We start from the raw sequence: 22,359 nt of genomic DNA, 5'->3' as shown, positions 1-22,359 counted from the left end.
ACTTGAACGTGGGGATCACGAACTTCATGAGTCATCACACGCGCGTGGTGTGGTAATAAGGAAACAGAATGAATAGTCTGTCTTCCTTCAAGTACTCGTTTGAAAGCCGCTACGTGTAAAGGATCTCGATCAACCAATAACTCATACTAACAAGTGTAGTCAGTAGAATCTATAGCAAAGCATAAGCCTTTTATGCTTACATGACGTCTTCTTGAAGCTTCTATGGGAAACCCAATGCTCGCCCAGGTCACGAGCTAAAGCTTTCCTTCCAAGTGCTCTTTGAATTTCTTGATGTTTTTATAGTTTTTCCATGAATTTCTTGTTGAGCCTTTCCTCCATTTGGAGCTCCATCTTCCTCAGCGCCTCCTGACTCAAGGATTCATTACTTCTTTGTGTAGGGGCCATGGTCCCGAAGTCCAATCATCTCTAACACCACGCGCATGCCCTAGGTGCTCTAGCTTTCCAATGGTCGTTGTGAGAATATCGTCCCTATCTTGGCCAACAAAGGAACCCTGAGTCTGTTGCTCAACCAACTCATCCTACATATGATAATGAAGTTTGTTACATAAAACACTTAATATTCAATAGACTATTTATCTATTTAGTATTTGTACTTACAATTCTTTGTGATATCAAGACAATTGATTGTGATGTCATGTTCCCATCAGTAATCCGAGCAACCTTCCACATCTCCTACCTAGTAGGTGTTGTTCTAGGTTAGGGGACTCAAGTCCTAAAGCCTCTGTTCCACTCTTTCTCATCTTTCTCTCTAGTAATGCATAACCACTTCGTGATAGTACATGTGGTGCATCATTAAGTCTTTGGCTTTCTTGGGCTGCTAACTTTTTACCCTGTCAAACCATGTATATTCATAAGTGTAAATCACAATTGAATACCTTATATGACTATAGCAAAATTTTAGGAAACAAACCTGCCACTCCCCAAACTCTCTAGATGCACGAAACTGCATCCACTCTTCCTCAATTATTTTGTACTTCGCACAAGGAGTTTCATGTTGTTTGTCTCCAAACAAATATAGACGTGTCAACCTTGTTTTGAAGTCCCTCCATATAATCGCTATATGGGATAACACTTTCTTTCTAATTTGTCTAGTATTTGGAATATCAATATTTTGTTGTTGAAAATAAAAAAAACATGTTAATGAGATAATCAGATCATATTAAACAATATATCAATTTTGTTTTAACTAAACATACCTGAATGTCCTCTCAAAAGAAGTTCTTGTCCATCTTTGGAACGTCATCCTAAGATGCAATGATAATAGAGACATGAGTTTTTTCCAATATACCTAAATAACTCCTAAGCTTATTTGCATGCGCCTAATAGGTTGTCTAGAAATAGGTTTGATAATCATATAATAAGGTCTTGATAATTCATTTAATTTAATCACTTAATTATATTAAGATGCATCAAAACTTTCCAATGAAGAATGACTTGGTGTTTCTGGACATATATTTGGTGAGTTGAAAAGTCAAAACAATCACTTAAAGTTATGTTTAGACAATTGGGAAGTGTAAGAAAAATGAGATATTTGTGTGTTTTATGACATTAAAACTAAAAAATGCAGAAAAAGTTGTAGTAGATGAATATGCATATATTATAAGAAGCAAAGGAAAGGTAAGAGCGTGAGATGTTGGGAGTAGAGAGACAATAAGTGCTTAACTTCCATACTCATAAAGTGATATAAGATCTCACTCTATCTTCTTCCATTCTCACACCACCCAACTCCTCTTTTCTTTAATAATCTCACTCTCTCACCTAAGCTATTTATTGCCTCCTTCTTTCAACCCCATCTTTTTTTTTTTTTTCTTTTGGAACACTTTTCTCCCAAAATTATATTATTATTATTATTATTTTACATAGTCTTTCATGCTTTCTTGTAACTTCAAAATTATGTTTCAGCAACTTGTTTTTGTTAATAACATTTTACGTTTAGGTCGAATGGTTTTTTTTCAACAAATTCGACTAAGGTCTGATCCTACAAATAGTATTTTGAAGATATTGTCCCTTGGATGTTTTTTCATATAGTTGAAAACATGTATCACTGTCACAGCTCATCAAATTGAATAAAACTCGGGCTTCTGATTAAAATAATCACATGTCAAAAAATTAAAACTTAACCAATGCTAAATTTTAACATTGTATGCATAGTGACGAAAAGGGTTCTTAATTTTGAATACACGATACCTATTTTATGTCTGTGCCGAAATTGTTTGAATAACCTATGGTTTAAAGTAATATCCAATGATGAATATCTGTATCAAATAATCTAACAGATGAATGACTTGATAACTCTATTATAGCATTTTTGCCATGTAGATAGATAAAATGTAACTCTTTTCTATAATAAGATAAAAACTTTTAAATATAATGTCCTGTTTAGTTACATTTTTTAACGTAGCAAATAGTTCAATGGTCATGCTGTCAGTTAATTACCGTATTGATGTGAGTTTCAACATGACAATTGTTTTATATGGTGAATGAGTGATTTGTTTTATATTTAATGTACAATATATTTTTTTGTCTATAGAGACATCAATGAGAATTTACATCTGTACAAGTATAAGATGTAAGGCATAGTTGGATCACAAAAAGTAATAATTTGCACTTCATGAGAGACAAATCCTGTGAAATGATACTATGATGTCCAGGTTTGATAATGATATTGTGTGCAACAGAGGCAATTGAAGAGTGGTAATTTTGTTGGAAAGGAGCTATCGTTGTTAATGTCAGCGGAGACTTGACGACGACTCTACCAACATACATAGACATGGACTCGTGGATTTGTAGTCAATATGGATAGCAAACATATTCACACTTTGGACAACATGTTATGAAATTTTAGGGAAGATTAGAAAGAGCAAAATACTACAAGAATTTATGACATGAAATCTGCACTGCTTTTAAAGCAATCAAATTGTAATGTTTGTAATTGAACATTGATTCAACTTACAAGCTTACAACAAAATTAAAATACACTACAAAACTTTCAAGATTGAATTAAATCAGATTTTAGTTAAATCAGAAGTATAAAAGTTTGAATTGCAATAACATTAAGGTGAAACAAGTATAAAACCTTGTAAGGGAGGGAGGTAATCTCAACCTCCAATCCCATCGTCAAATCTATCTTTTGCAAAGCTTTTTCTTCTACAACAAAATCAGGGGTCAGTTATTAGTCATATCATTCATTTACGTGCAAAATAAAAGTAATGCAATAAGAAAAATCAGTACCTTATATAAGGTATTATCTTGCAACCAGTGAAAAATGAACTCTAGACGATGATTAAAAATTAAAATTATACTTAATTTAAATATATTATTTTAAACCTCAAAATTATTAATTAGGATCTATCACTAACTAAAACCTTACGTGAAAACAGATTTATCAAAATATTGGACTTGGTGAATTCATTTCGGAAATCCATCCTTACGTTCTGTAGTTTGGTTGATGAACAGTTTAGATATGCACTCCTCCAAAGTTAGCGTGAACCATGTAAAAGCCAAAAATGCGTGCAGACATCTCTTTTCTCCTTATTACAACATAATAAAATCGACAAAAGAACCTTACGCCCTCACGCCCTCAGATACTTTTGAGATTACGTGCAACTCAAAAATAGTTCTTAAATTGAAAAAGTGCAGCTTCCAGCCATGAAGCAACCATGCTCGATGATTTGCTAAAGCAATGCACTGCATCACTTCGACGAACAGGTTTTTATTAAGACAAAAAAACTAGCATGGTGTCAATGTGACGTATAACTCAGTCAGCCCAAAAAAGGAGTGACAAAAATCTCAAAAAGCTGCTGACCAAAATAATCACATTAAATGTAACATAAGCAACTGAACCAATGACAATGAGTCCTTATGGAAAACCATTTAATATAATCAAATAATGTAAATTACAATCGCACTGTATTCCACCACCACCACTCACCAAAACTAACATTCATTGGCAGGGGAAAAAGAAGACCAAAAATATAGGAGAAAGGCGGGGAAAGAGACAATGAAAACCCACCTGAAAAAATAATGCACACAATGTACAAAATACACAACAATGAATAAAACAAAGGCATTCAAAACCAACGAATTTTCATCTGAATGAACCACTAGACTTAAGCGGTATCAAGTGTTTTTCCTGTCCTTGCCTGTGAGATTCGATTTGCATAAATGGTGACCAACTTCAACTGTGTGCTGTTAAGCCCTTCCAAATATGGCAAAAATGCTTTCCCAAGCATGATATAAATATCCACTAGACAGAAAACAACGGTCTGTACCACCCACCATTAACATAAATGAGAATAATGAAAGAGACCAGTTATGAAAATGGAAAAACTTATCTGCAAAGTCATATTAATCTTATTTGATTCCTCTCAGGTAGAAGTGTATTTCGGAGAATAAAATACATATATAGCCATTGATTGGAATATAGTTATGGCGATTTTAAAAGCTTAATAATTTATCACATGCTCAATTATTGATTTAAAAACCTGACACATGCATATATATAATCACTGGGGAAGGGTTAAAAGCATGTTAGTCACCTCTTTATACATTATTCCTTTTTCATGTTGAAAACAACTAAACTAATGTTCAATATACAGATCTAGAAAACTAAAGAAAACAGCTTACTGACCAGATTTGCCACATGAAATAAATGTTATTGGTAAGTGCAATATTTGTGTGTAAATACAGTTAATTGAAGCGCGAATTGTATGCTTAAGAGTGTTGCAAGAGTAGAAGGTATGGAAATCCCGGAGGATTTTGCTAGAAGTTTTCTGTTGTCTTCAAGAATACTCAGTAAAGCTTTTTTTTTCCTGTCACCTGTCAATCATATATAGGGGTCCCAGGGTGTAGCTTTTCCTATCAACATGTTGTATTTCGAACATAGATGCTTTCTCTCGGCTATTCTCATCATCGAAAGGGGTATTGTTGCTATTCTCAAAAAATAAAATAGTAGAACTTGTTTGCTACAGTCTCTTTCTTTGAAGAGACTCCTTTTCTTCTTCTTCCACGCACGTTGTTATTGTTCAACAAGTCTTATTCCATTCATTGATTTGCTCCCCTAAAATTCCAAACTAGACACAAATTGGAGTCATTCTCCTACCAACTCCACACCCTTTACCACCTTCATCACCTTTCATTACTTACCAATGGCAAATACAAGGAGTTGGTCCAAGTGTATGGTGATTCTACCTTATGCCCTTCTCCATGACCTACCCAAACATAGTTCCGTGTAATGAAGATTTGCATTGGTCAACTGTTTTTCAAAACGTTACATGACATCCTCGTTATATTTGTAACTTTTGAGAAATAATCGATTGTCCCTTTGATATGTATATTTTCACTGTCTTTTGTCTTTAGTTGATATTCTAAGAAATATAAATGAAGCACTTGTCCATCCTGAATAGCGACACCATGATTATTGAAATGGTATGATATTTGGTCCCTCGGAAAGGCAATTGGATGTCAATGGGTCTACATAGTCAAAGTAGGGCCCAATGGTCAACTGGATTTTCTTAAGGCTAGACAGGCAGTCAAGGTGTATACTAAATAATATGGACTTCGTTATCGTAATACCTTTTTCTCTATGGTTAAGAATACTATTGCATGATTCTTCCTGGCTATGTTAGTCGATCACCATTGACCTCTCATCAATCAAATATAAAAAATGTTTATCTCCGTGGGGACTCAAAAGAGATCTATATGAACAACCTCTTGGCTTCATTACACAAGGGAGTGAGTTAGTATGTAAAGCCCATCAATTTCTCTGTGGGATCATCCAATCCCCACAAGCTTGGTTTGGAAAATTTAGTCACATTGTGCAAATTTCAGACTAAAGTGTAGTGAGGCAAATCATTCAATTTTCTTGTCACTTTTCCTATTAAATGTGTTTTACTTAATCATGTATGTTGATGACAGTTATTAAAAAAATCGTACTGCCCAAAATTTCCCAGGTGGAAAGACATTTATGCAACCATTTCCCAACTAAAGACCTCATATGCTTAAAATATTTTTTGGGTACTAAAATGGCTCAATTAATGGAAGGTATCATCTGGATATCTTCAAAGATATAGGAGTAATTGAATGTAGGTCAATTAATAGCCATGTGGACCATATCATAAGTCAAACAAAACAAGGAGAACCTTTTCTAGATCCAAAGAGAACTATAGAAGACGTCTTGAGAAGCTCTTTTAACTCATGATTACTAGACCTGGAATATTTTTTTTTTTTTTAATTGGAGTTGTTAGTCAATTTATGCAAGCCCCTTGTTTCCATCACAGAATATTGTAATTCATATTCTCAAGTACAAAAAGAAGGCTCCAAGACAAGGAATTTTTATAAACATTGTTAAGTAGTGAATTTTAAGACTAACTCAACCTTACAAAACCGACTTGTAAGGTAAGATTTATATCCACTTATACTTTAAATTTGTCTTATCGCAATGCAGGATCTCCAACACACCCCCTCACACCGCGACATATACTTCTCAAGCATGGAACTAAACAATAATGGATGGTCCGATAGTGGGTAGCATGATAAGACCAACAAACTCTCACTAAGATAAGATCTAACTCATAACTCTAATATCATGTTTAGAAGTGAATTTTAAATATAAATCAACCTTACAAAACTGACATATAAGGTGAAGTTTGCATCCACTTATATAATTTAAACTCATCTTATCTCTAGTCGATGTGAGATCTTTAACAAAGAAAATACAAAATTTTCTAGGCCATGTGATCTAGATTGGGTTGGGACCTCTATCTATAAAAGTTCCACTACGGGGTATTTGTATCTATTGGAAGGCAATTTTTTTTTTCCCTAGAAGATCAAGATACAAAATGTAGTTGCTCAATTTAGGCTTGTAGTTGAGTAAAAGGCAATGGCTTCAATCACATGTAAACTTGTGGCTCAAACAACTTCCCCAAGAATTGAAATTTTGTGAGATTCATCAAATGAAGTTGTATAGTGATAATCAAAGAGCACATCGAATTGTCTCTAATTTTGTGGCCAAGTCTTTAAGAAGACCTCAAATTGAGTTCATAAGTTCCAAACTTGGTGAATACAATCTATATGTTCCAACTTGAGAAGTAGAATTAGAATAAGTTTGTTATTGTCTTTTAGAATACTTTGTAAAGCTGTTTGTTTTTCTATAGCCCATCAATCATATAGGGTCCTAGGGTGTAGGTTTTCTTATCAACCTTTTGTATTCCAGACTTGAATGGCTTTTTATATTTAATAGATCAGCTGGCAAGAGATGTCAAGCTTGATTCTTCTTTTAATTCATTATTCTAGACTGTTTTGATGTTTGCTATAGCTAGCATTTTGTAATTTTGTAATTATTTTCTCCTAGTAATAGGTTATTCACACTCTCATTTATCAATCATTGCAGGGATGTTTGGAGTTTAATTTCGGCATTCTTCTACTTGAATGTGCGCCAAATAGATTACAATAACAAAATAGGAGAAGATATTTGTTCAAGCTAAGGATATATTAGTAACACCATATACTCCCTACAAATATCCGTACCCAAGATATTTGACTTTGAGTACACCATTTAACTATTTTTGTCCCCACAATATATTTGGTTAAGCTCCACCACTGGCCATGCCCAAACCTGATAGGGAGAAGATGATCATGTTTAGTGTGCATTGGCACACCAAAACTTAACATGGCCACACAGTGATAAGTAATCAATATTGAGGTGTTTAAGCTTGCATATTGCCATGCCAGGTATAAGCATGGCCATCCCAACAACTATCTAAAAATTATAAATAGAAAGATTCAATCAAAACAAGGAATTTTTACTCCTGTGAGGATAGGGTTTGAGAGAATTGAAACTTGGGGAATCAAGCCTTGATTCTCAATTTCTAATGAAGTTCGTAACACTATATTCTCCCAATTTCACCTCTTTCTTCATGTGTAATTAGTTCTCAAGGTCAGGGGCTGCTGATGACTCCGAATCTATATTTCTTATAATTCGGATTCTCTTGCATCTTGATTCCAGTTCTTTTCTTTCGATTCATGTGATTGCTTCTCCCTTAATGCTTCTATGGCTTTTGATCACCTATAGATACATTCTATATTCACTCATAATTTTGAAATTGGTTAGCGGATTGGAACTGGGACTAAATCACCGTAGTCATTGATATTACAAGGAATTTTTTCAACAGCAAATATTCATTAAATATGTGAAAAGAAGGACAATTAATTCATGGATGCAAACAAAAATCTTAAGCACCTTGCGAACATCAGCACTCTGGTTTCCGAAAGCTTCAAACAAAGCAGGCAGAAAAGAGGGTAACTGAGCCATCAGTTCCTCTTGAGAGAGCCGCCCCACAAGCTGAAAAAGGGTATAATATGAAGTTAAATACGATTATGTTCCTGAAGCAAATTTAATTCTTGAACATAAACGGAAACTTATTAAGTAGTACCCTTCAATATGATACAAATTAAATTCAATATGTTCTGGTTGTATGATTTATTCATTTCTACTAACTATCACTAATTGATAGGATATTAGGTTTTCCCTGACACTGAAAACGACAGACTAGGATATAGTCAATATAAAGTATGACATCACAATTGTCATTCATCAAGGAAAGAATCAGGGTATCTGTATTCAGGACAATGTTGATTTAAGTTCAAAATTACAAGAAATGACTCGTTTGCTGGAGTAAACAAGAGGTACCTAAGCTATATACACAATTTAAAGTAATCATATAACTAGGATACTTCCAAGATATGGCTTTATAAGCAATAATATAATAATATTGGATGAGTACAATGGGGATTATTTCCCTCTTTTAAAGAACCGTTGCTTCACAGGTCACTACCATAACAGAAGATTTTCTAAGTGTGTATACTAGAAAGTAGAGTTCACTAAAAATGAGGTTTTGCAGAAAGAAACCATCACATCGAGAAAAAATGAAAATTGATTCCTCAAGACAATACCTTTGTTAAGCAATTTATGCAAGTGACAAGAGTTTTCTCATCCTCGGTAACCAGTAGAGGAACAATAACCTGAAACGTTTCAAATTTTAACATCAACTTTAACTTTTATGCTGAAAACACAAATACCCGCTCCCTCCTCCAACTAAAGATTTTACAAGCAGTAAGGATGGACAAAGAGTAGAAAATCAAGAAATGCATACACTTAAACATCTAAACGGATCATTCTGAGATAAAACACTGGTGAGGCAGTGCTCTGCTTCGCTTGAGACCTGAAGAAGGGGTGAAATTGCAGAGACTAAAAAGAAAGTAACTATATAAAAAAACACAAAAACAAAAAAGGACAGAGTTGCCTACCTTGGGAACATTATCCTTTGTAACATTAAGCAGTTTTTCAACAACAATCTCAACAGAAGTCTCCATGGCATCTTTCTGGAAAAAATAAACAAAACAACAAAATAATCTCTTATTATGCTACGAAAAGAATATGAAGAGACATACATGCAGTTTCAAGTACTCACACACACACACACACAAAAGTGAGCGCATAATCCAACAAAAGATGGCACAAAATGGAGTAAGAACCTGGTTTTTAAGCATTTCAACTATCAGAGACAGAGCAAGTTCTCTGATTGAGGAATCTGAATCATCCAGCACTTCAAGCACAACTGTCAAAATCTGATTGAAGTACTGCAATTACACCATTTAACAATATAAATATACCGACGCTCAGTGTTGTTTAATGAATTAATGATTTCCTTCTTTAAATAATCAAAACTTCCCTAACTATTGATCTCATAGATAAGCTAATAGCAATCAAAGAATCAGAAGAACTCACTATTATACAATTGATTCTTTTTGGAGAAAAATGTCATTTAATATTTTAGAATATAAAGACAAATAGCACTTTATAATACTAATATTAATCACCAAATAAATAAAAAGATATGACAATACAAAACCATATTAGTTTTTTTATGAAGTTCATCAAATTAAATCTTTCATTTGAAGTACAATTGACGATCACATAATTTAGGGACAGGAAGGAGAGACAGCTGTTAAATTAAAAATACCAAAGTCCAAACAGAATGATCGTTAGCTATGGACACTTCAACTAGCTGTTGAAGTGCAGTCCGCTTGCTCAAAATAGGGCTTCCAGCACCCTCACTGCATATCTACACAAAATCAAAATTATATTTTAGTGAAAAGAAATCTAAGACATAACACCCTTAATAAATTTAAAGAATGATCATTATAACATTAACCAAATAGTCCAAATAGGCTGACTGAACCAGAAAAATTTAAACAATAGTGCAAACACTATGATAACTCTCATAATAAATTTAAAGAATGATTATTACAATAACAAAGAGTGTTGTCTCACTAAATAGCTGAACCAGTAAAATTTAAATGGCTGCTAAATACATACTCATACACACAAATGTTTCAGAGGCAGCAAATTTCACTTATTTGAGGGGCATATAATAATGAGCAAAAATATTTGGTCATCACACCCATATAAGTGGCTCCACTACAGATCAACTAGCCACCACTTGTTCTTACACCGTGACATAGCTTGACAGCTTGACACAAGCTCTTGCCTATTATCTTTTAGTTTTGGAAATGCTCCACCACCTTAGAGAGCTTTTAACCCATGACCAAACTGATTGCTTTCTCACAAAAATATAGGGTACTGTACACACTAACCTGGTGTGTGTGACATCATTAACTCAGCATAATGCTAGGTTTCGGAGTTTGTATCTTTTTTTTCCCAAAGCAATTTTATTGACTTTTTAGGCTGATAAAGTTTTTGCTTTAAATATTTTTCTGATGTATATGTTGCTGCTCTTAGATGATACTTTATTCTCCCCCATAATTAACTACACTTTTCATTCTAATGAATTTCTTTTTCAAAAAAATAAAATTACACTACCAATCCATATACTAGTTGAATAACTCACCATATGAAGAATCTGAGGAATACTGGGTCCAGTGTCAGTCTTGTAGTTTTCTTTCAAACCTTCAACTGACTGATGATTATGGTTCAATTCAGAGGGATGTTCTTTGTCAAGTCCAAAGTCTTCAGCAATATTTAAATGTTCTGATGACATCAGACCATTAATATCCAGATCAGATGATAGATCTTCAAAATTCATGCTACTGTCCACATGTCCAACTTGGCTAGTTTGAAAGCCAAAGTTTTGACTCATTGAATTGACTGTGTAACCAAGATCTTTAGTTTTTAAACCAAAAATACCACTAATAGAATCAGTATGTTCCTCAGATTCATCCGAAGCTGCTTGGCCAAGATTGGCTTTAATCAGAGAAGAATCTTGGGAACTTGACTTCCTGCCACCATCACTATCCAGTGAGCCACCTGAATACCTTCCAAGGTAATGAGCTTTCCTGGACAAACCAGTATATCCCTCTTCAGGGGATGCTCCCACTGCATCAGAAGAGTCATATGAAGCCTTGGAGCGTCGCTCTTTCTTATTCTGCAGATAACTCATTAAGTCTACTTCAATACGAGGGGTGCGCTGTTTAAGGGCTCGTCTCAAAGAATTTTGTTCTTCAACTGATAAACTAAGAATAAAATTCAAAACTGCAGATGAATCAAAGTGAGAGTACACAGATATGATGCATGTAATAGCCGCTTCTTTAAGTTTTGTATTTTTATCATGAACCAATGGAACTAACTTGGAAAGCCATAATTTTAGAATGCCAATATTAGCAGCACCTTCCGGATTCATTGAATGCTTGTTAAAGGAACTTATTGCAAACTCAATAACAGCCAATTTTGCCTTTGGAGACCTTTGTTCATCTAGCGAGCGAAGCAATGCAGGCAAGAGAGAATCTATGCTGTATGTTTTGCTAACCACTTCCAAATTCATTGAGCAGGCTTGCCTAACTAGCTCTTTGGGATCAATTAACCGAGAAAACACATGGGGTAACATCCGTTCCATGTAACCCTCAAAGGGCTTTCTACATGCCAGAATAATATCTGCAAGTGTGGAGAGAGCAGCCTGTGCAACTTTATGATGGGGATCATCCAAGTGCTGAAAAAACAACTTCATTACCTTCTCAAAATTCTGGACTATTTCTTGAATTCCCTTTTGACCTTGCTGCAACAAAGAGTGAAGATAATTAAAGGCAGCAACCCTAGCAGACCAGTCAGAACCTGAGCTAAGTCCTTCACTCAGAGCTTCATGAAGAGATGCTGGTCCATCTGCATAAATTGACATCTCTCCGACAGATAATTGGCTATCATCCAAACTCCTCCTGCTGCCAGCAGACACACGTCCAGCTACATTCTTTCTCAATAGTGGCCTCTGGAAATTAGGCACATAACTATTCTGTGAATCCCTAAAGTGGCCATCTCTGTAATGGGTATCCATATACTGCCTGTCTACATTGAGGTTCATATATCGTCTAGTGTCCCTGATGTCACTATTTTCATCAACAGAACTTCTTTCTTGTAATTTCTCAGAAGCTCTCTTACTTGAGTATGATGAATATGCGGATAAAGGCTCAATACCAACATTAGTACTATATGCTAACCTACCAGAGTCTTTGGAAGCTTGAATTTGGGTAATTATATCAGACAAACCCAAACCACCATTGCGGTTACTACCTTTATTGGCACCAGAAACAGTTGACTCAGTCATTAAAGAGCTAGTCAGATGATTAGATGCTGAGACAGCGGCAGGGAATGGTGGATCACGAGACGAGGGAGGGTCAACTCCTGCACTAGGGGCAATAAGAGATAAATTTATCCACTCACAAAGTGTAAAAACCATACCATACCACTAACCATCATTTGTTGAATGGCAGGAAGTCCCTAAAAATGAAGTGCAAAGAGTGTATTTATTTAACAAGTAAACTTATTTGGTACCTAGATCCAAACTCGAAGACCGGAGAACTGATGAACCATGCTTATCAGACAAATCCAATCCCCTAAGCATGCTTTCAATAGCAGTGACCTTCTGTTTGCTTGCATGCAGCACACTTTCCAAACTGCGATCAGTACCTTTACCAAGTGGCTTGGCTTGTGAAAGAAAGCCAGAGGTAATGGAAGTCCCAGATGATAAACTTGAACTTCTATCCATTGCAACAATAGCAGAAGTTCCATAACCAGTTAGATTAGAGGGAGTTGAAGCTTGACTAGTTATTGATACAAATGCACCTCTATCACGTACAGAAGGTGATGCATGTCTCCTGTGCATTCCTCCATCCTCTTCATTTATTAACTGCAAGTTATGTTCACGTTAAAGAAACAAATTAAGTAACAAAATAAAGGACAAATAACACCTTCGATTAAACATATACCCTTTGAATAGCAGGGTCAAAGGATGAAAACAGATGGCGGGAACGATCTGGCCAAGTCTTTGCAAACATTCTGTAACACATCCTAGCAGTTGACCGCACCTATAAAGTTTAATACTGTAATTATTTTCATGCACACAGCTTGGTACCAAAATGAAGAATGCCAAGTCAACAAATATACTGACAAGATTCTGTTTTAAAGTTCAAACCCACATAACTTTTGATAAAAAATAATCAAAACTGCATGAGAAATTCTAGAACATCCAACCAAACATCATTACACATTGAAACAGTAATGTAGTAATTATGTCATTGTGGACACCCTTCCTTCAAAGGTTAAAAATTAATATAATTTGCATAGCTAATGATAAATAATATATATATATATGCAAATCAGGATCCCAAAGTCACTGATTCCAAGTCCATAAGAAACAAGATGACTGAAGATGGTAGCAATTCAACTCAATCCCTTTTGAAAATACATCTTTTTGTACAGATATGTTGGTCAATTAATTATTTGGCATTGCATTTTCAATAAATAAAATATAAATAACTTCATGCAACAATTAACAGATAATCATAACAGGTTTTCTCCACCGTAAGTTTTATTGATCAAAATTTCAGAAATTTTATTGGGCAAAGCCAACCAACAATTTCTTAATAGCTAAGGAAAAAAGGGCAAACCAACAAAAAGCTAGCCAGAGTAGAAACTTTGACCAAAGACAAAAGCCTAGAATTATAGGGGTTACCTCACTCATTGCATCTGAAACACAACACCTTATCATATCCTCATATAAATCAGCCGATCGTTGTATTTCCACTGCATCAGGCCAATGTTCTAGTATCAAAAGAGCATAATCACAACACCTACAATGCAAATTGTATTAATTAAAAACCAAAACTCTCACACATCTATTCCCAAAGTAGATAATCCATACCTTGCGCGAAGTACAGCACTACGATCATTTTTTGCACAATCAGCTATCCGAGGAAGCACACGAGCAACTTTGCAGTTGCGTAACATCTGGGAAGTAGAGGATAAAAGTCACAAAAGCATACAAAGTCATATATGGGCAGAAAATTAATAAGCATACCAAATTACCGTTTTTATGCAGTTATCTGCAGATTCTGCAATTACGAGCACAGTAATCACAACTAGCTTCAGAAGGACCTGATTATCAGATAAAGTAATAAGATTTTAGAAATATGTAAAACATGATCATCATAAACATAAAGTTGAACTTACTGGTATGAACAATTCAACACATGCTTCAAAATCACCCAAGAGGTCCTTTGACAAAAAGCATAATAGATGGCAAGCCTAGAACAAAGTAAATAGCAAACAGAAAGTATCCATGTGTTAGTAGTAAAATCTAAAAGAGATCGAGCATCAATTGTCATGCTTACTTCCAATAAAGCATTCTAATCTAAGCTACACTACCCATTCAAACATAAGGAGTGGAAAACTAAGAAATTTCAAGCCAATATTCAGGGCTTTAAGTGTGGGTAATGCACAATCCCAACTACCTTGTCCGTAATTTAAATTTCTCTACCAGTACAAGAAGAAAAATTTTGACACCTTGGCCATAAAAGATCTGGCACCATGTGCAAACTAAAAGCATATTATGCCAAACTCAGAGTAGGCAACGGGGTGTTAGCTCAAGCACTATAAGTGATAGGAGTGTTTAAAGGACTTGAATAGAATTAAATTTTATAAAAACTGGACTACACTACAAAAAAAGCTTGCCTAAATTAACTGAACCAAAAAATATTTCAAACAAACTAAACTATTTTTTAGCTTGGTTGACTACATTCTACATGTTTTTAACTGAACTATTTTTTTTCTTGAGAAATTGAAGTAATTTAATCATATGAATTGCATTTATATTACGCACAAGAGAAAAACAAAATTATTACTCTATTTCTTTAACTCAAATCCATACAAGAATTCGTTTACTAATGATGTATAGCCCACCAACTTTTTATAAACAAATTATATCTAATAGAGTAAATAAATATCAAAGCCTTTTAATATGGAAGGAAACAAATCATTAGTGAAAGGTAAAGTTTTCACCAGCAAAGAAAGTACTGCCATTTGTTCCAAACAGTGAAATGTAGTTATTAACCTATGAGAATGCATTCATAATGTTGAAACAACTTTTAATAAGTTGTATAACAGATAGTTTTACTGTTAAAAAAATCAGAGTTACAAATTCACCTAAGAGAATGGATTACTTCAAGAAAAGGTAATGAATATGGTTATATAAAGTTTGTTTTCAAATTTCATGATAATGTAAGTAGCACACTGATCTATTCTTTTAGCAGTTAAGTTTCTAAAAATTTAACTGGAAAAGTTCAGTTTAGTTTATAATAAAAACAGATCAGTTTTTTATAGTTTAGTTCGATTCAATTAATTTTTTTTTTTTGTTCAATTTAGTTCTTTTGAACACCCTAAGAGGTATTTTTCCCATGTACCCAGCCGAAGAGGCATCTTAACATCCTTCCTGAAAATAATAGTTGCATTTCACTTTAAGTAAGATGGATAGCCATAAACAATGAAAATGTCAATGAACCTGCTTCACAATGCTAGACCTTCGATCTGACAATTGTGTGCTTAAAGGCCCTACAAGCTGCTTCAGGAGTCCAAAGAAACATGGATAATCAGTAGCACCTGGTATGCAAAATATTTAAGAGATATTGATCATTCATGCCACAGACAAACAGAATAAGTTGCATTGCATTTTAACATCTCAGTGAAAATTACAACACAACAACAGCCTAAAGTAAGAGTAATGAAATATTTTAAACAATAAAGCAAAGCAGAGACTTCAAATAAATAATTGAAATTTAATAATGCCAACATTAAACTCTTACTAATTTATAGTGCAACTGTTTAAGGCCCCCTTCCTTTCTGCAAATAAATATAATCTCAAAAAATCACAGCTTTAAGCTATTCATAGAGCTATACTTTCTGGCCCCAAAATAAAATTTTCAATCCATACTTAAATTAGAATTTGAATCTAACTCAACACCATAAAACTTATTTGTAAAGTGAGGATGTCCAAAACTTTATAAAAAAATTTTAAGTAATAATAGTATTCATTGTGGGATGTAAATAAGCTGAGAGCCAATGTCCCAATTGCTACACAGTACAATGCTTCACTAAGTTTTTCTGATCAAACCCACTGTTAGCAGTCCTTTATGAGACATTAACAACTAACTCTGGTAGGTCATAATTAATGCAAGCTAAGGGTGTTGAACATTAAGATGGCTTTCCAACAGATATTTATTTCCATTATTTAATGTAATAGTTCAGTTTAACACAAACTCCTTGAATTCACCGCTACAAGTAAAAGCTATACCCCAAATTCATGAAAGATCACCATAAACACCCTTCACAATGACATCATGTTAAAGATATACCTATAACAAATGTTCTTTCCCTTTGAAACACAAATAGCAAAAAGAATTCAAGATTGAATTCTGGGTACATAAAATTAAGTACATATATATTATTTACTCCAGAAAAAAAGGATGGAAAATACTAACCTCCCAAAACAAGACCTTCAATTCTTTGCATGGCAGCAATACGAATTGACCAGTCCTTTTCGGGTACAAGGGTAGCAGCAATCTTATCAATTTCTCTGATTAACTCCTTCTCTGAATACACCTTGATGGGGTCTATGACTTTCACTGTAACATCACCTTCTCCTATCATATTTATATTTAATACAAGAAAATGAGCATTATGTTAGAATATGAGAAATATATTATGTTCATTATAAGAATAATATAGAGTATATCTCGTGATATGCTTCCCTGTTTAGCTAATTTAACTAGTGCTGTAGTCCAGTATTAGAGTGAGGGTAAGTACTTTATGTTTTTTATCATATACAATAGTAATACTCAAAGTCTTTATTCTCGCTGCTTCCTCCCTCAATAACTATAGTTTCCACACATTTAATAAAGCACAGAAAAATGTCAAATATATGGCCAATAAGAAAACTGTAAGTGCACATAGCATACTTGAATATCATGTAAGTCATCCAGCGAAGTGAAAAATAAAAGCCATTTGATTAAAAGCAATCAGATCCGAGAACCACCATGTGATCAAAGGTGGTATCCCAATGATCATGCAGAATAAACATGTGAAATACCCCAAAACATGCTAGCTAAAATATCCCAAAAGTTCTGATAACTGATCAACAAAAACCGTAACCACCACATATTGTTGATTGGAATAGCATCTTTATAATCAAAATTTGAAACTTTAGCAATTCCAGCATGATTGAAATGTTCTATTCGATAATATCACATAAAGTACATCAAATTATTATAAATGAAAGCACAATCTCTTATGCAAAACATAAATCCGTTAGTCTTCCTTGATTTCAAACCAAAATTTAAACATGTGATTAAGTACTGTTCTGATCATAATAAACGGAATATAAAGAACAATCAAAGACCAATTATAAGGCATGTAGACAATAACAAAGCAATTACGCAGGAGAGAAGAAAAATTTATAGATAAGGTATAAGCCATACTACAAAAAATACATCGATATTAAATTACCAAATAAAAATTTTGCAATCCAAAAACTATAAATATTCTAACCTCCAAAAAGAGAGCTCTCCCTTGATGAACTTTTAGCCTTTGGACTACTTTTTTTGGGATTAACACCCACAGGCTTGATTTCCCCAGCAATATAACCACTAGAAATACCATCTGAAGATTGAACTTTTGGTTGAATTCCCTCTAGTCTAGCATTAATAGCTTTCACCTAAAATCATTGTAATTCCGAGAAAAAAGAAAATTAAAATCTCATAGTAGTTGATATGAAAATGTTAAATTACAGAAGTGAAACACAGACATTCATGATTACAACATATTAAAAATAAAATTTAATGCTACCAGAGATGAAGGAAGATTGTGGCGCTGAAGTTCATCACGAAACTGGGACCCAGCTTGTGAATACATCTCCTGTAAGAAAAGAGACATAATTTTAAAGGAATGTACTGAGATCCTTATTAAATTTTAAACTGCTAACCGCTATTCTTAAGTATACATATAATATTATTCAAGCGGCCTTCACCTAATTTATCATGATACGAATATCAATCACCTAGTCAATTAAACATTAAAAATAAAACAAAACTAATCCATTTATACATAATTGTTGATAATTGAAATAAAACAGCACTCCGAACTCTCAAAGAACAAGGTTGCACAAATTCTTAAATTTTAAGCCATGTAAAGTAGGCAAGATGCACGAGTTGAAAAGTATGATAAGCATCCAAACCCAACAAGCACTTGAAACGCGCAACCCCAACCCCCCAACCCTCTCTCTCTCTCCTTATAAAGGGTGAAGAATCAAGCCACTTAAGCACTCCACCAAACATTCAATATTACTTTTAGTACATAGGCACTCAATAACATCCATGCCCCTGTTGTAGTCTCACGCTGAGATCCGATATAAACATGTAACCCGTTCAAGCAATATAAAATGGTAAGACATATTTACCTCAATGCACAAAGTAGCAGCTTCCCTAACAGCAGGATTCAGATCATTAAGCAACTGCAGAATCTGATATTGATCAATTTTGAAAAGGAGTTAGTATCACGTGCATGAAATATTGAATAACTAAAGGACATGTATTGCGTGTAGAGAAATTCAATGAGCATACAGGAGGAAGAATAGCACGTTGAAGAGGAAGCTCGGTTGCTGAAAATAGACCAATAGCAGAAGTGACAGTTCGTGCAAATTCCTCTCTGATTCTCCAGCTTTTGCACGTCCAAGCATAGGACCCTGCTCTTTCAACAATTATTGTGGGAGATGAAACCTGAAAATAATAGTAATAAAATCTGAAGATAAAAGGAAATTCAACCAAACACAGATTATCTGCAACAAAATCAGCCCATGGGAACATTAAAGTTTCTTCAAATTTGAATGGATATAAATAAATACCAAAACTTAAACATAATCATTGTAAGTGTACTGAAGATTTTGCTGTTAGGATAGACACAGAATTGTATTCCAATTTACAAAAAGAAATATTCAAGGTACAATAAGGGCATACAGATAAATATATTCTGACCTGAAATTTACATGGATTAGCCATGCAAGACTTCATTTGTCTGGCAATATATCATAATAACCAAATGCTAACACCAACATTATGCAATGAGTCAAGCAATATGTTCAATGCATAGAACTCACCTACTCTAATAGCTTCCAGCTTAACTAGTTAATTATTTTACTATCCTCACCATAGGTTATTTTAAAAAGTATGCTTTGTCTACAGCATTTAATATTGTTGAGTGTTAAATTAATATTGTGCACAATAAACTTCAATGCATATAAACATGTCAATGTTTGGAAGAGCTTATTCATTTTAGCTTATTTCAACACGCTATATTTTAATCTTGTCAAAATAAACTCTTTTTAGCTTATATAGATAAGAATTACAGGACTCAAATTATCACTGACAGTAGCTACTATCATGTCATTGAAATTTACTCACATGTAATTGTCGGCACCACAAGCTTGAATATGGTTTGGCTCATTAACAAAATAACCGAATGTTATAAATCTCATGTTCAGGATCTTTCATTCATCGAACAACCTACTAGGACAACATAAGGAAGCTATGACACTGGCATTGAACTCCAATGACACTAAAACAAAAACGCTATATCACCACAACAAACACATGACAGGTTCTCCAGTTAAGCACAAAAATTCCGATCAAAGATCTAGTGATATATTTAGAAGTAGGTAGTCAAGTAAGAGTCAATAAACCAGTACTAACCTCAAATCCAAGCAATCAATTATCCCCACTCATCAGATTTTTCTTTTGCCAGAGATAAAGAGTGAAACATTCATGCACAACTGCTAAGATTTAAATACCACGAGCTTCCCCTTCGTACACTCAAAGTCTTATTCCCCGATCTCACTTTTTCAACCGACAGCCAACTTTATCAATTAATTATTATTCACTCTCATCTCTATTCACTCATAGCACTAACTTTTCACTTTCCTTATAACAGATTCGAGATTCTCTACTTTGCAAAAACCTCAGTCACCAAACTCTCTTCCTTCCGAGACTCAGGATTCACTAACAAATACAGATACAGATACATAAATAACAATTCCAGGAATCGAAGGTATTTACCTCCATGAGAGTGAGCAAGAGGCGTCTGGCGGCGTCGCGGACGGGCTGTTTGGCATCGCCTAACCGTTCAACGACAGCGGGAACGAGTGCATTGAAGTGGAGCTTGAAGTGGTCGCCAGCGCGGACGGCGGCGGAGTCGAGCGCCTGAAGCGCGCCCTGCGAGACCTTGAAGCTGCTGTCCTTCAAGAGATCCAGACAGCATTCGACGAGCGAAGTGACTTCCGCGGAACTGAGGCTCCTCCTAGAAGCTTCGAGAACCTCGTGGAGGCGCTCCACGCCGGCCATCCTCTCCTTCGCGTCCTTGGCGCGTGCGAGTTCAAGCGCTTCATCCATCGCGGAGCGTTCCGATCTGGCGCGGCCGCGTTCAGATCTGAAACAACCGTTCTCGGATTCACCACCGCATGGAGATCAGTAACGGTGCCAAGAAGCTGCGAAATGCAAATGAAATGAAGATGCGAGTATAAAATGCGAATGCGAGAGTTAAGAGTTAAGAGTTAAGAGTTAAGAGTGAGAGTGAGAGTGAGATGATGGATTGAGGAGTGGAATTGAGAGAAGAGGTTGCGGTAGGAAAGAGAAAGAGAGTGGAAGGGAGGAGTGGGGACTGGAATTGACGGAGAAGGAGGTGGTGGAAGATGATGACGCAGAGAAGAAATGAAAATGATTTGAAAACTATGTTTATGGTTTCTGCTGCTTGCAAAATTAACCATTCGCCTTCTTATAATTTACCATCCATACCACTGTTCATCCTGAGTTGGTTCCTTTTAAGATTTATGTTTTTTTTCTTTTGTTTTACTATTTTTATATTAAGGTAAAGAAAAATGTAATATATATATATATATATGTTTAATAGGTTTGGAGTTCCCTATTTGGATATTTGTTTCAATTGGATCCTTCAATTTTGGAAGTGATTAATTGGGTCCCTAATTTAGTCAATTTGATTCAATAATAGTTTTTCCGTTAAATGACGTTAACTTTTTTAACATGTGACAAGCTGAGGCATCCAAGTGACACCGTTTTAGTTGTATAGGTGGATTATAACATTTTTAATTGTTAAATTTTTAAAACCAAAATTAATAAATGAATGCTGGAAATATAATTAAAATTTATTAAACATATTAAACGAATGTTTCCTATTTTGGGGTCAGATAAATTTTGAGAAATTGGAGAAATTAGAGAACTTAGGGTTCGTTGCTGGGTTCGTCATTGTGGTGGCATTTGGGGAGCGTCGCTTTTGCGTGAGAAATTAGTTACACATAAGCTTTCGGTGCATAAAATTGTAGTGATCTATCGGTGCTTTTGACTGGAAGCAGTTAGTTTTTGGAAACATTGTTTATCTTCAACCGTTTCGATCATGAAACCATCAACGCACCCATTAGGAAACCAACCCAATCAAAACAGAAAATAAAGGAATAGGAGAATCAATCGGGGGTGGTGGCCTTTGAGTCGCGGTTGAGAGAGTGGAAGCGAAGGTCGTTTAGGAGTTGCCGGCAGCGTTTTCCGCTAGCGGGTGAGGATGCGTCAAGCTGTTAGGGTTTGCCGTTGGGGTTGAGCTACGGTGGAGGGTTCCCTCTCGTTGCAGGCGCCGACGGCGACGGGCTTCATTGGCAAGGGCGAGAAACGGTGAGGGCACTTCGATCTTGTGCACGACGTGTAACATCCCAATAATTATAGTATTAAGCTATAATATAGTTATTACATTCTTGATATGATACAACAATCATAGAAACGAGGAATAAAAGTTTTCCTCAATATACAAACTATCACTCAAATTTTAAACTTAATACAATCCAAACTTAAAACGATTAAAACAAGGATCTCGTCCATAAGAGCTAAACACTAGTCGATCCTCCATCTAACACCTGTTCCACCAGCGTCTCACCACTTTCTGCTCAC

General features: G+C 34.9%; 1 protein-coding gene across 1 annotated transcript; it reads right to left on the bottom strand.

The window, feature by feature from the left end:
- Positions 1-3,867: 3,867 nt before the first annotated feature.
- LOC106771870 (CLIP-associated protein) lies at positions 3,868-21,234 on the bottom strand. The gene is made up of 21 exons (XM_022784522.1): positions 20,467-21,234; positions 18,979-19,134; positions 18,816-18,878; positions 18,206-18,274; positions 17,909-18,074; positions 16,843-17,004; positions 15,867-15,964; positions 14,540-14,614; positions 14,396-14,464; positions 14,232-14,317; positions 14,043-14,160; positions 13,297-13,395; positions 12,863-13,217; positions 10,932-12,712; positions 10,044-10,145; positions 9,556-9,660; positions 9,328-9,402; positions 9,174-9,242; positions 8,974-9,042; positions 8,261-8,362; positions 3,868-4,286 (listed from the first exon to the last, which is right to left on the bottom strand). Exons 1-21 carry the CDS (start codon positions 20,797-20,799, stop codon positions 4,131-4,133), a joined length of 4,308 nt encoding a protein of 1,435 aa, XP_022640243.1. The 5' UTR covers positions 20,800-21,234; the 3' UTR covers positions 3,868-4,130.
- Between the last annotated feature and the right edge of the window lie 1,125 nt (positions 21,235-22,359).

The sequence above is a fragment of the Vigna radiata genome, chromosome 8 (genome assembly GCF_000741045.1).
Source record: "Vigna radiata var. radiata cultivar VC1973A chromosome 8, Vradiata_ver6, whole genome shotgun sequence".
NCBI lineage: Eukaryota > Viridiplantae > Streptophyta > Magnoliopsida > Fabales > Fabaceae > Vigna > Vigna radiata.
This window is presented reverse-complemented; position numbering and strand designations above follow the sequence as displayed.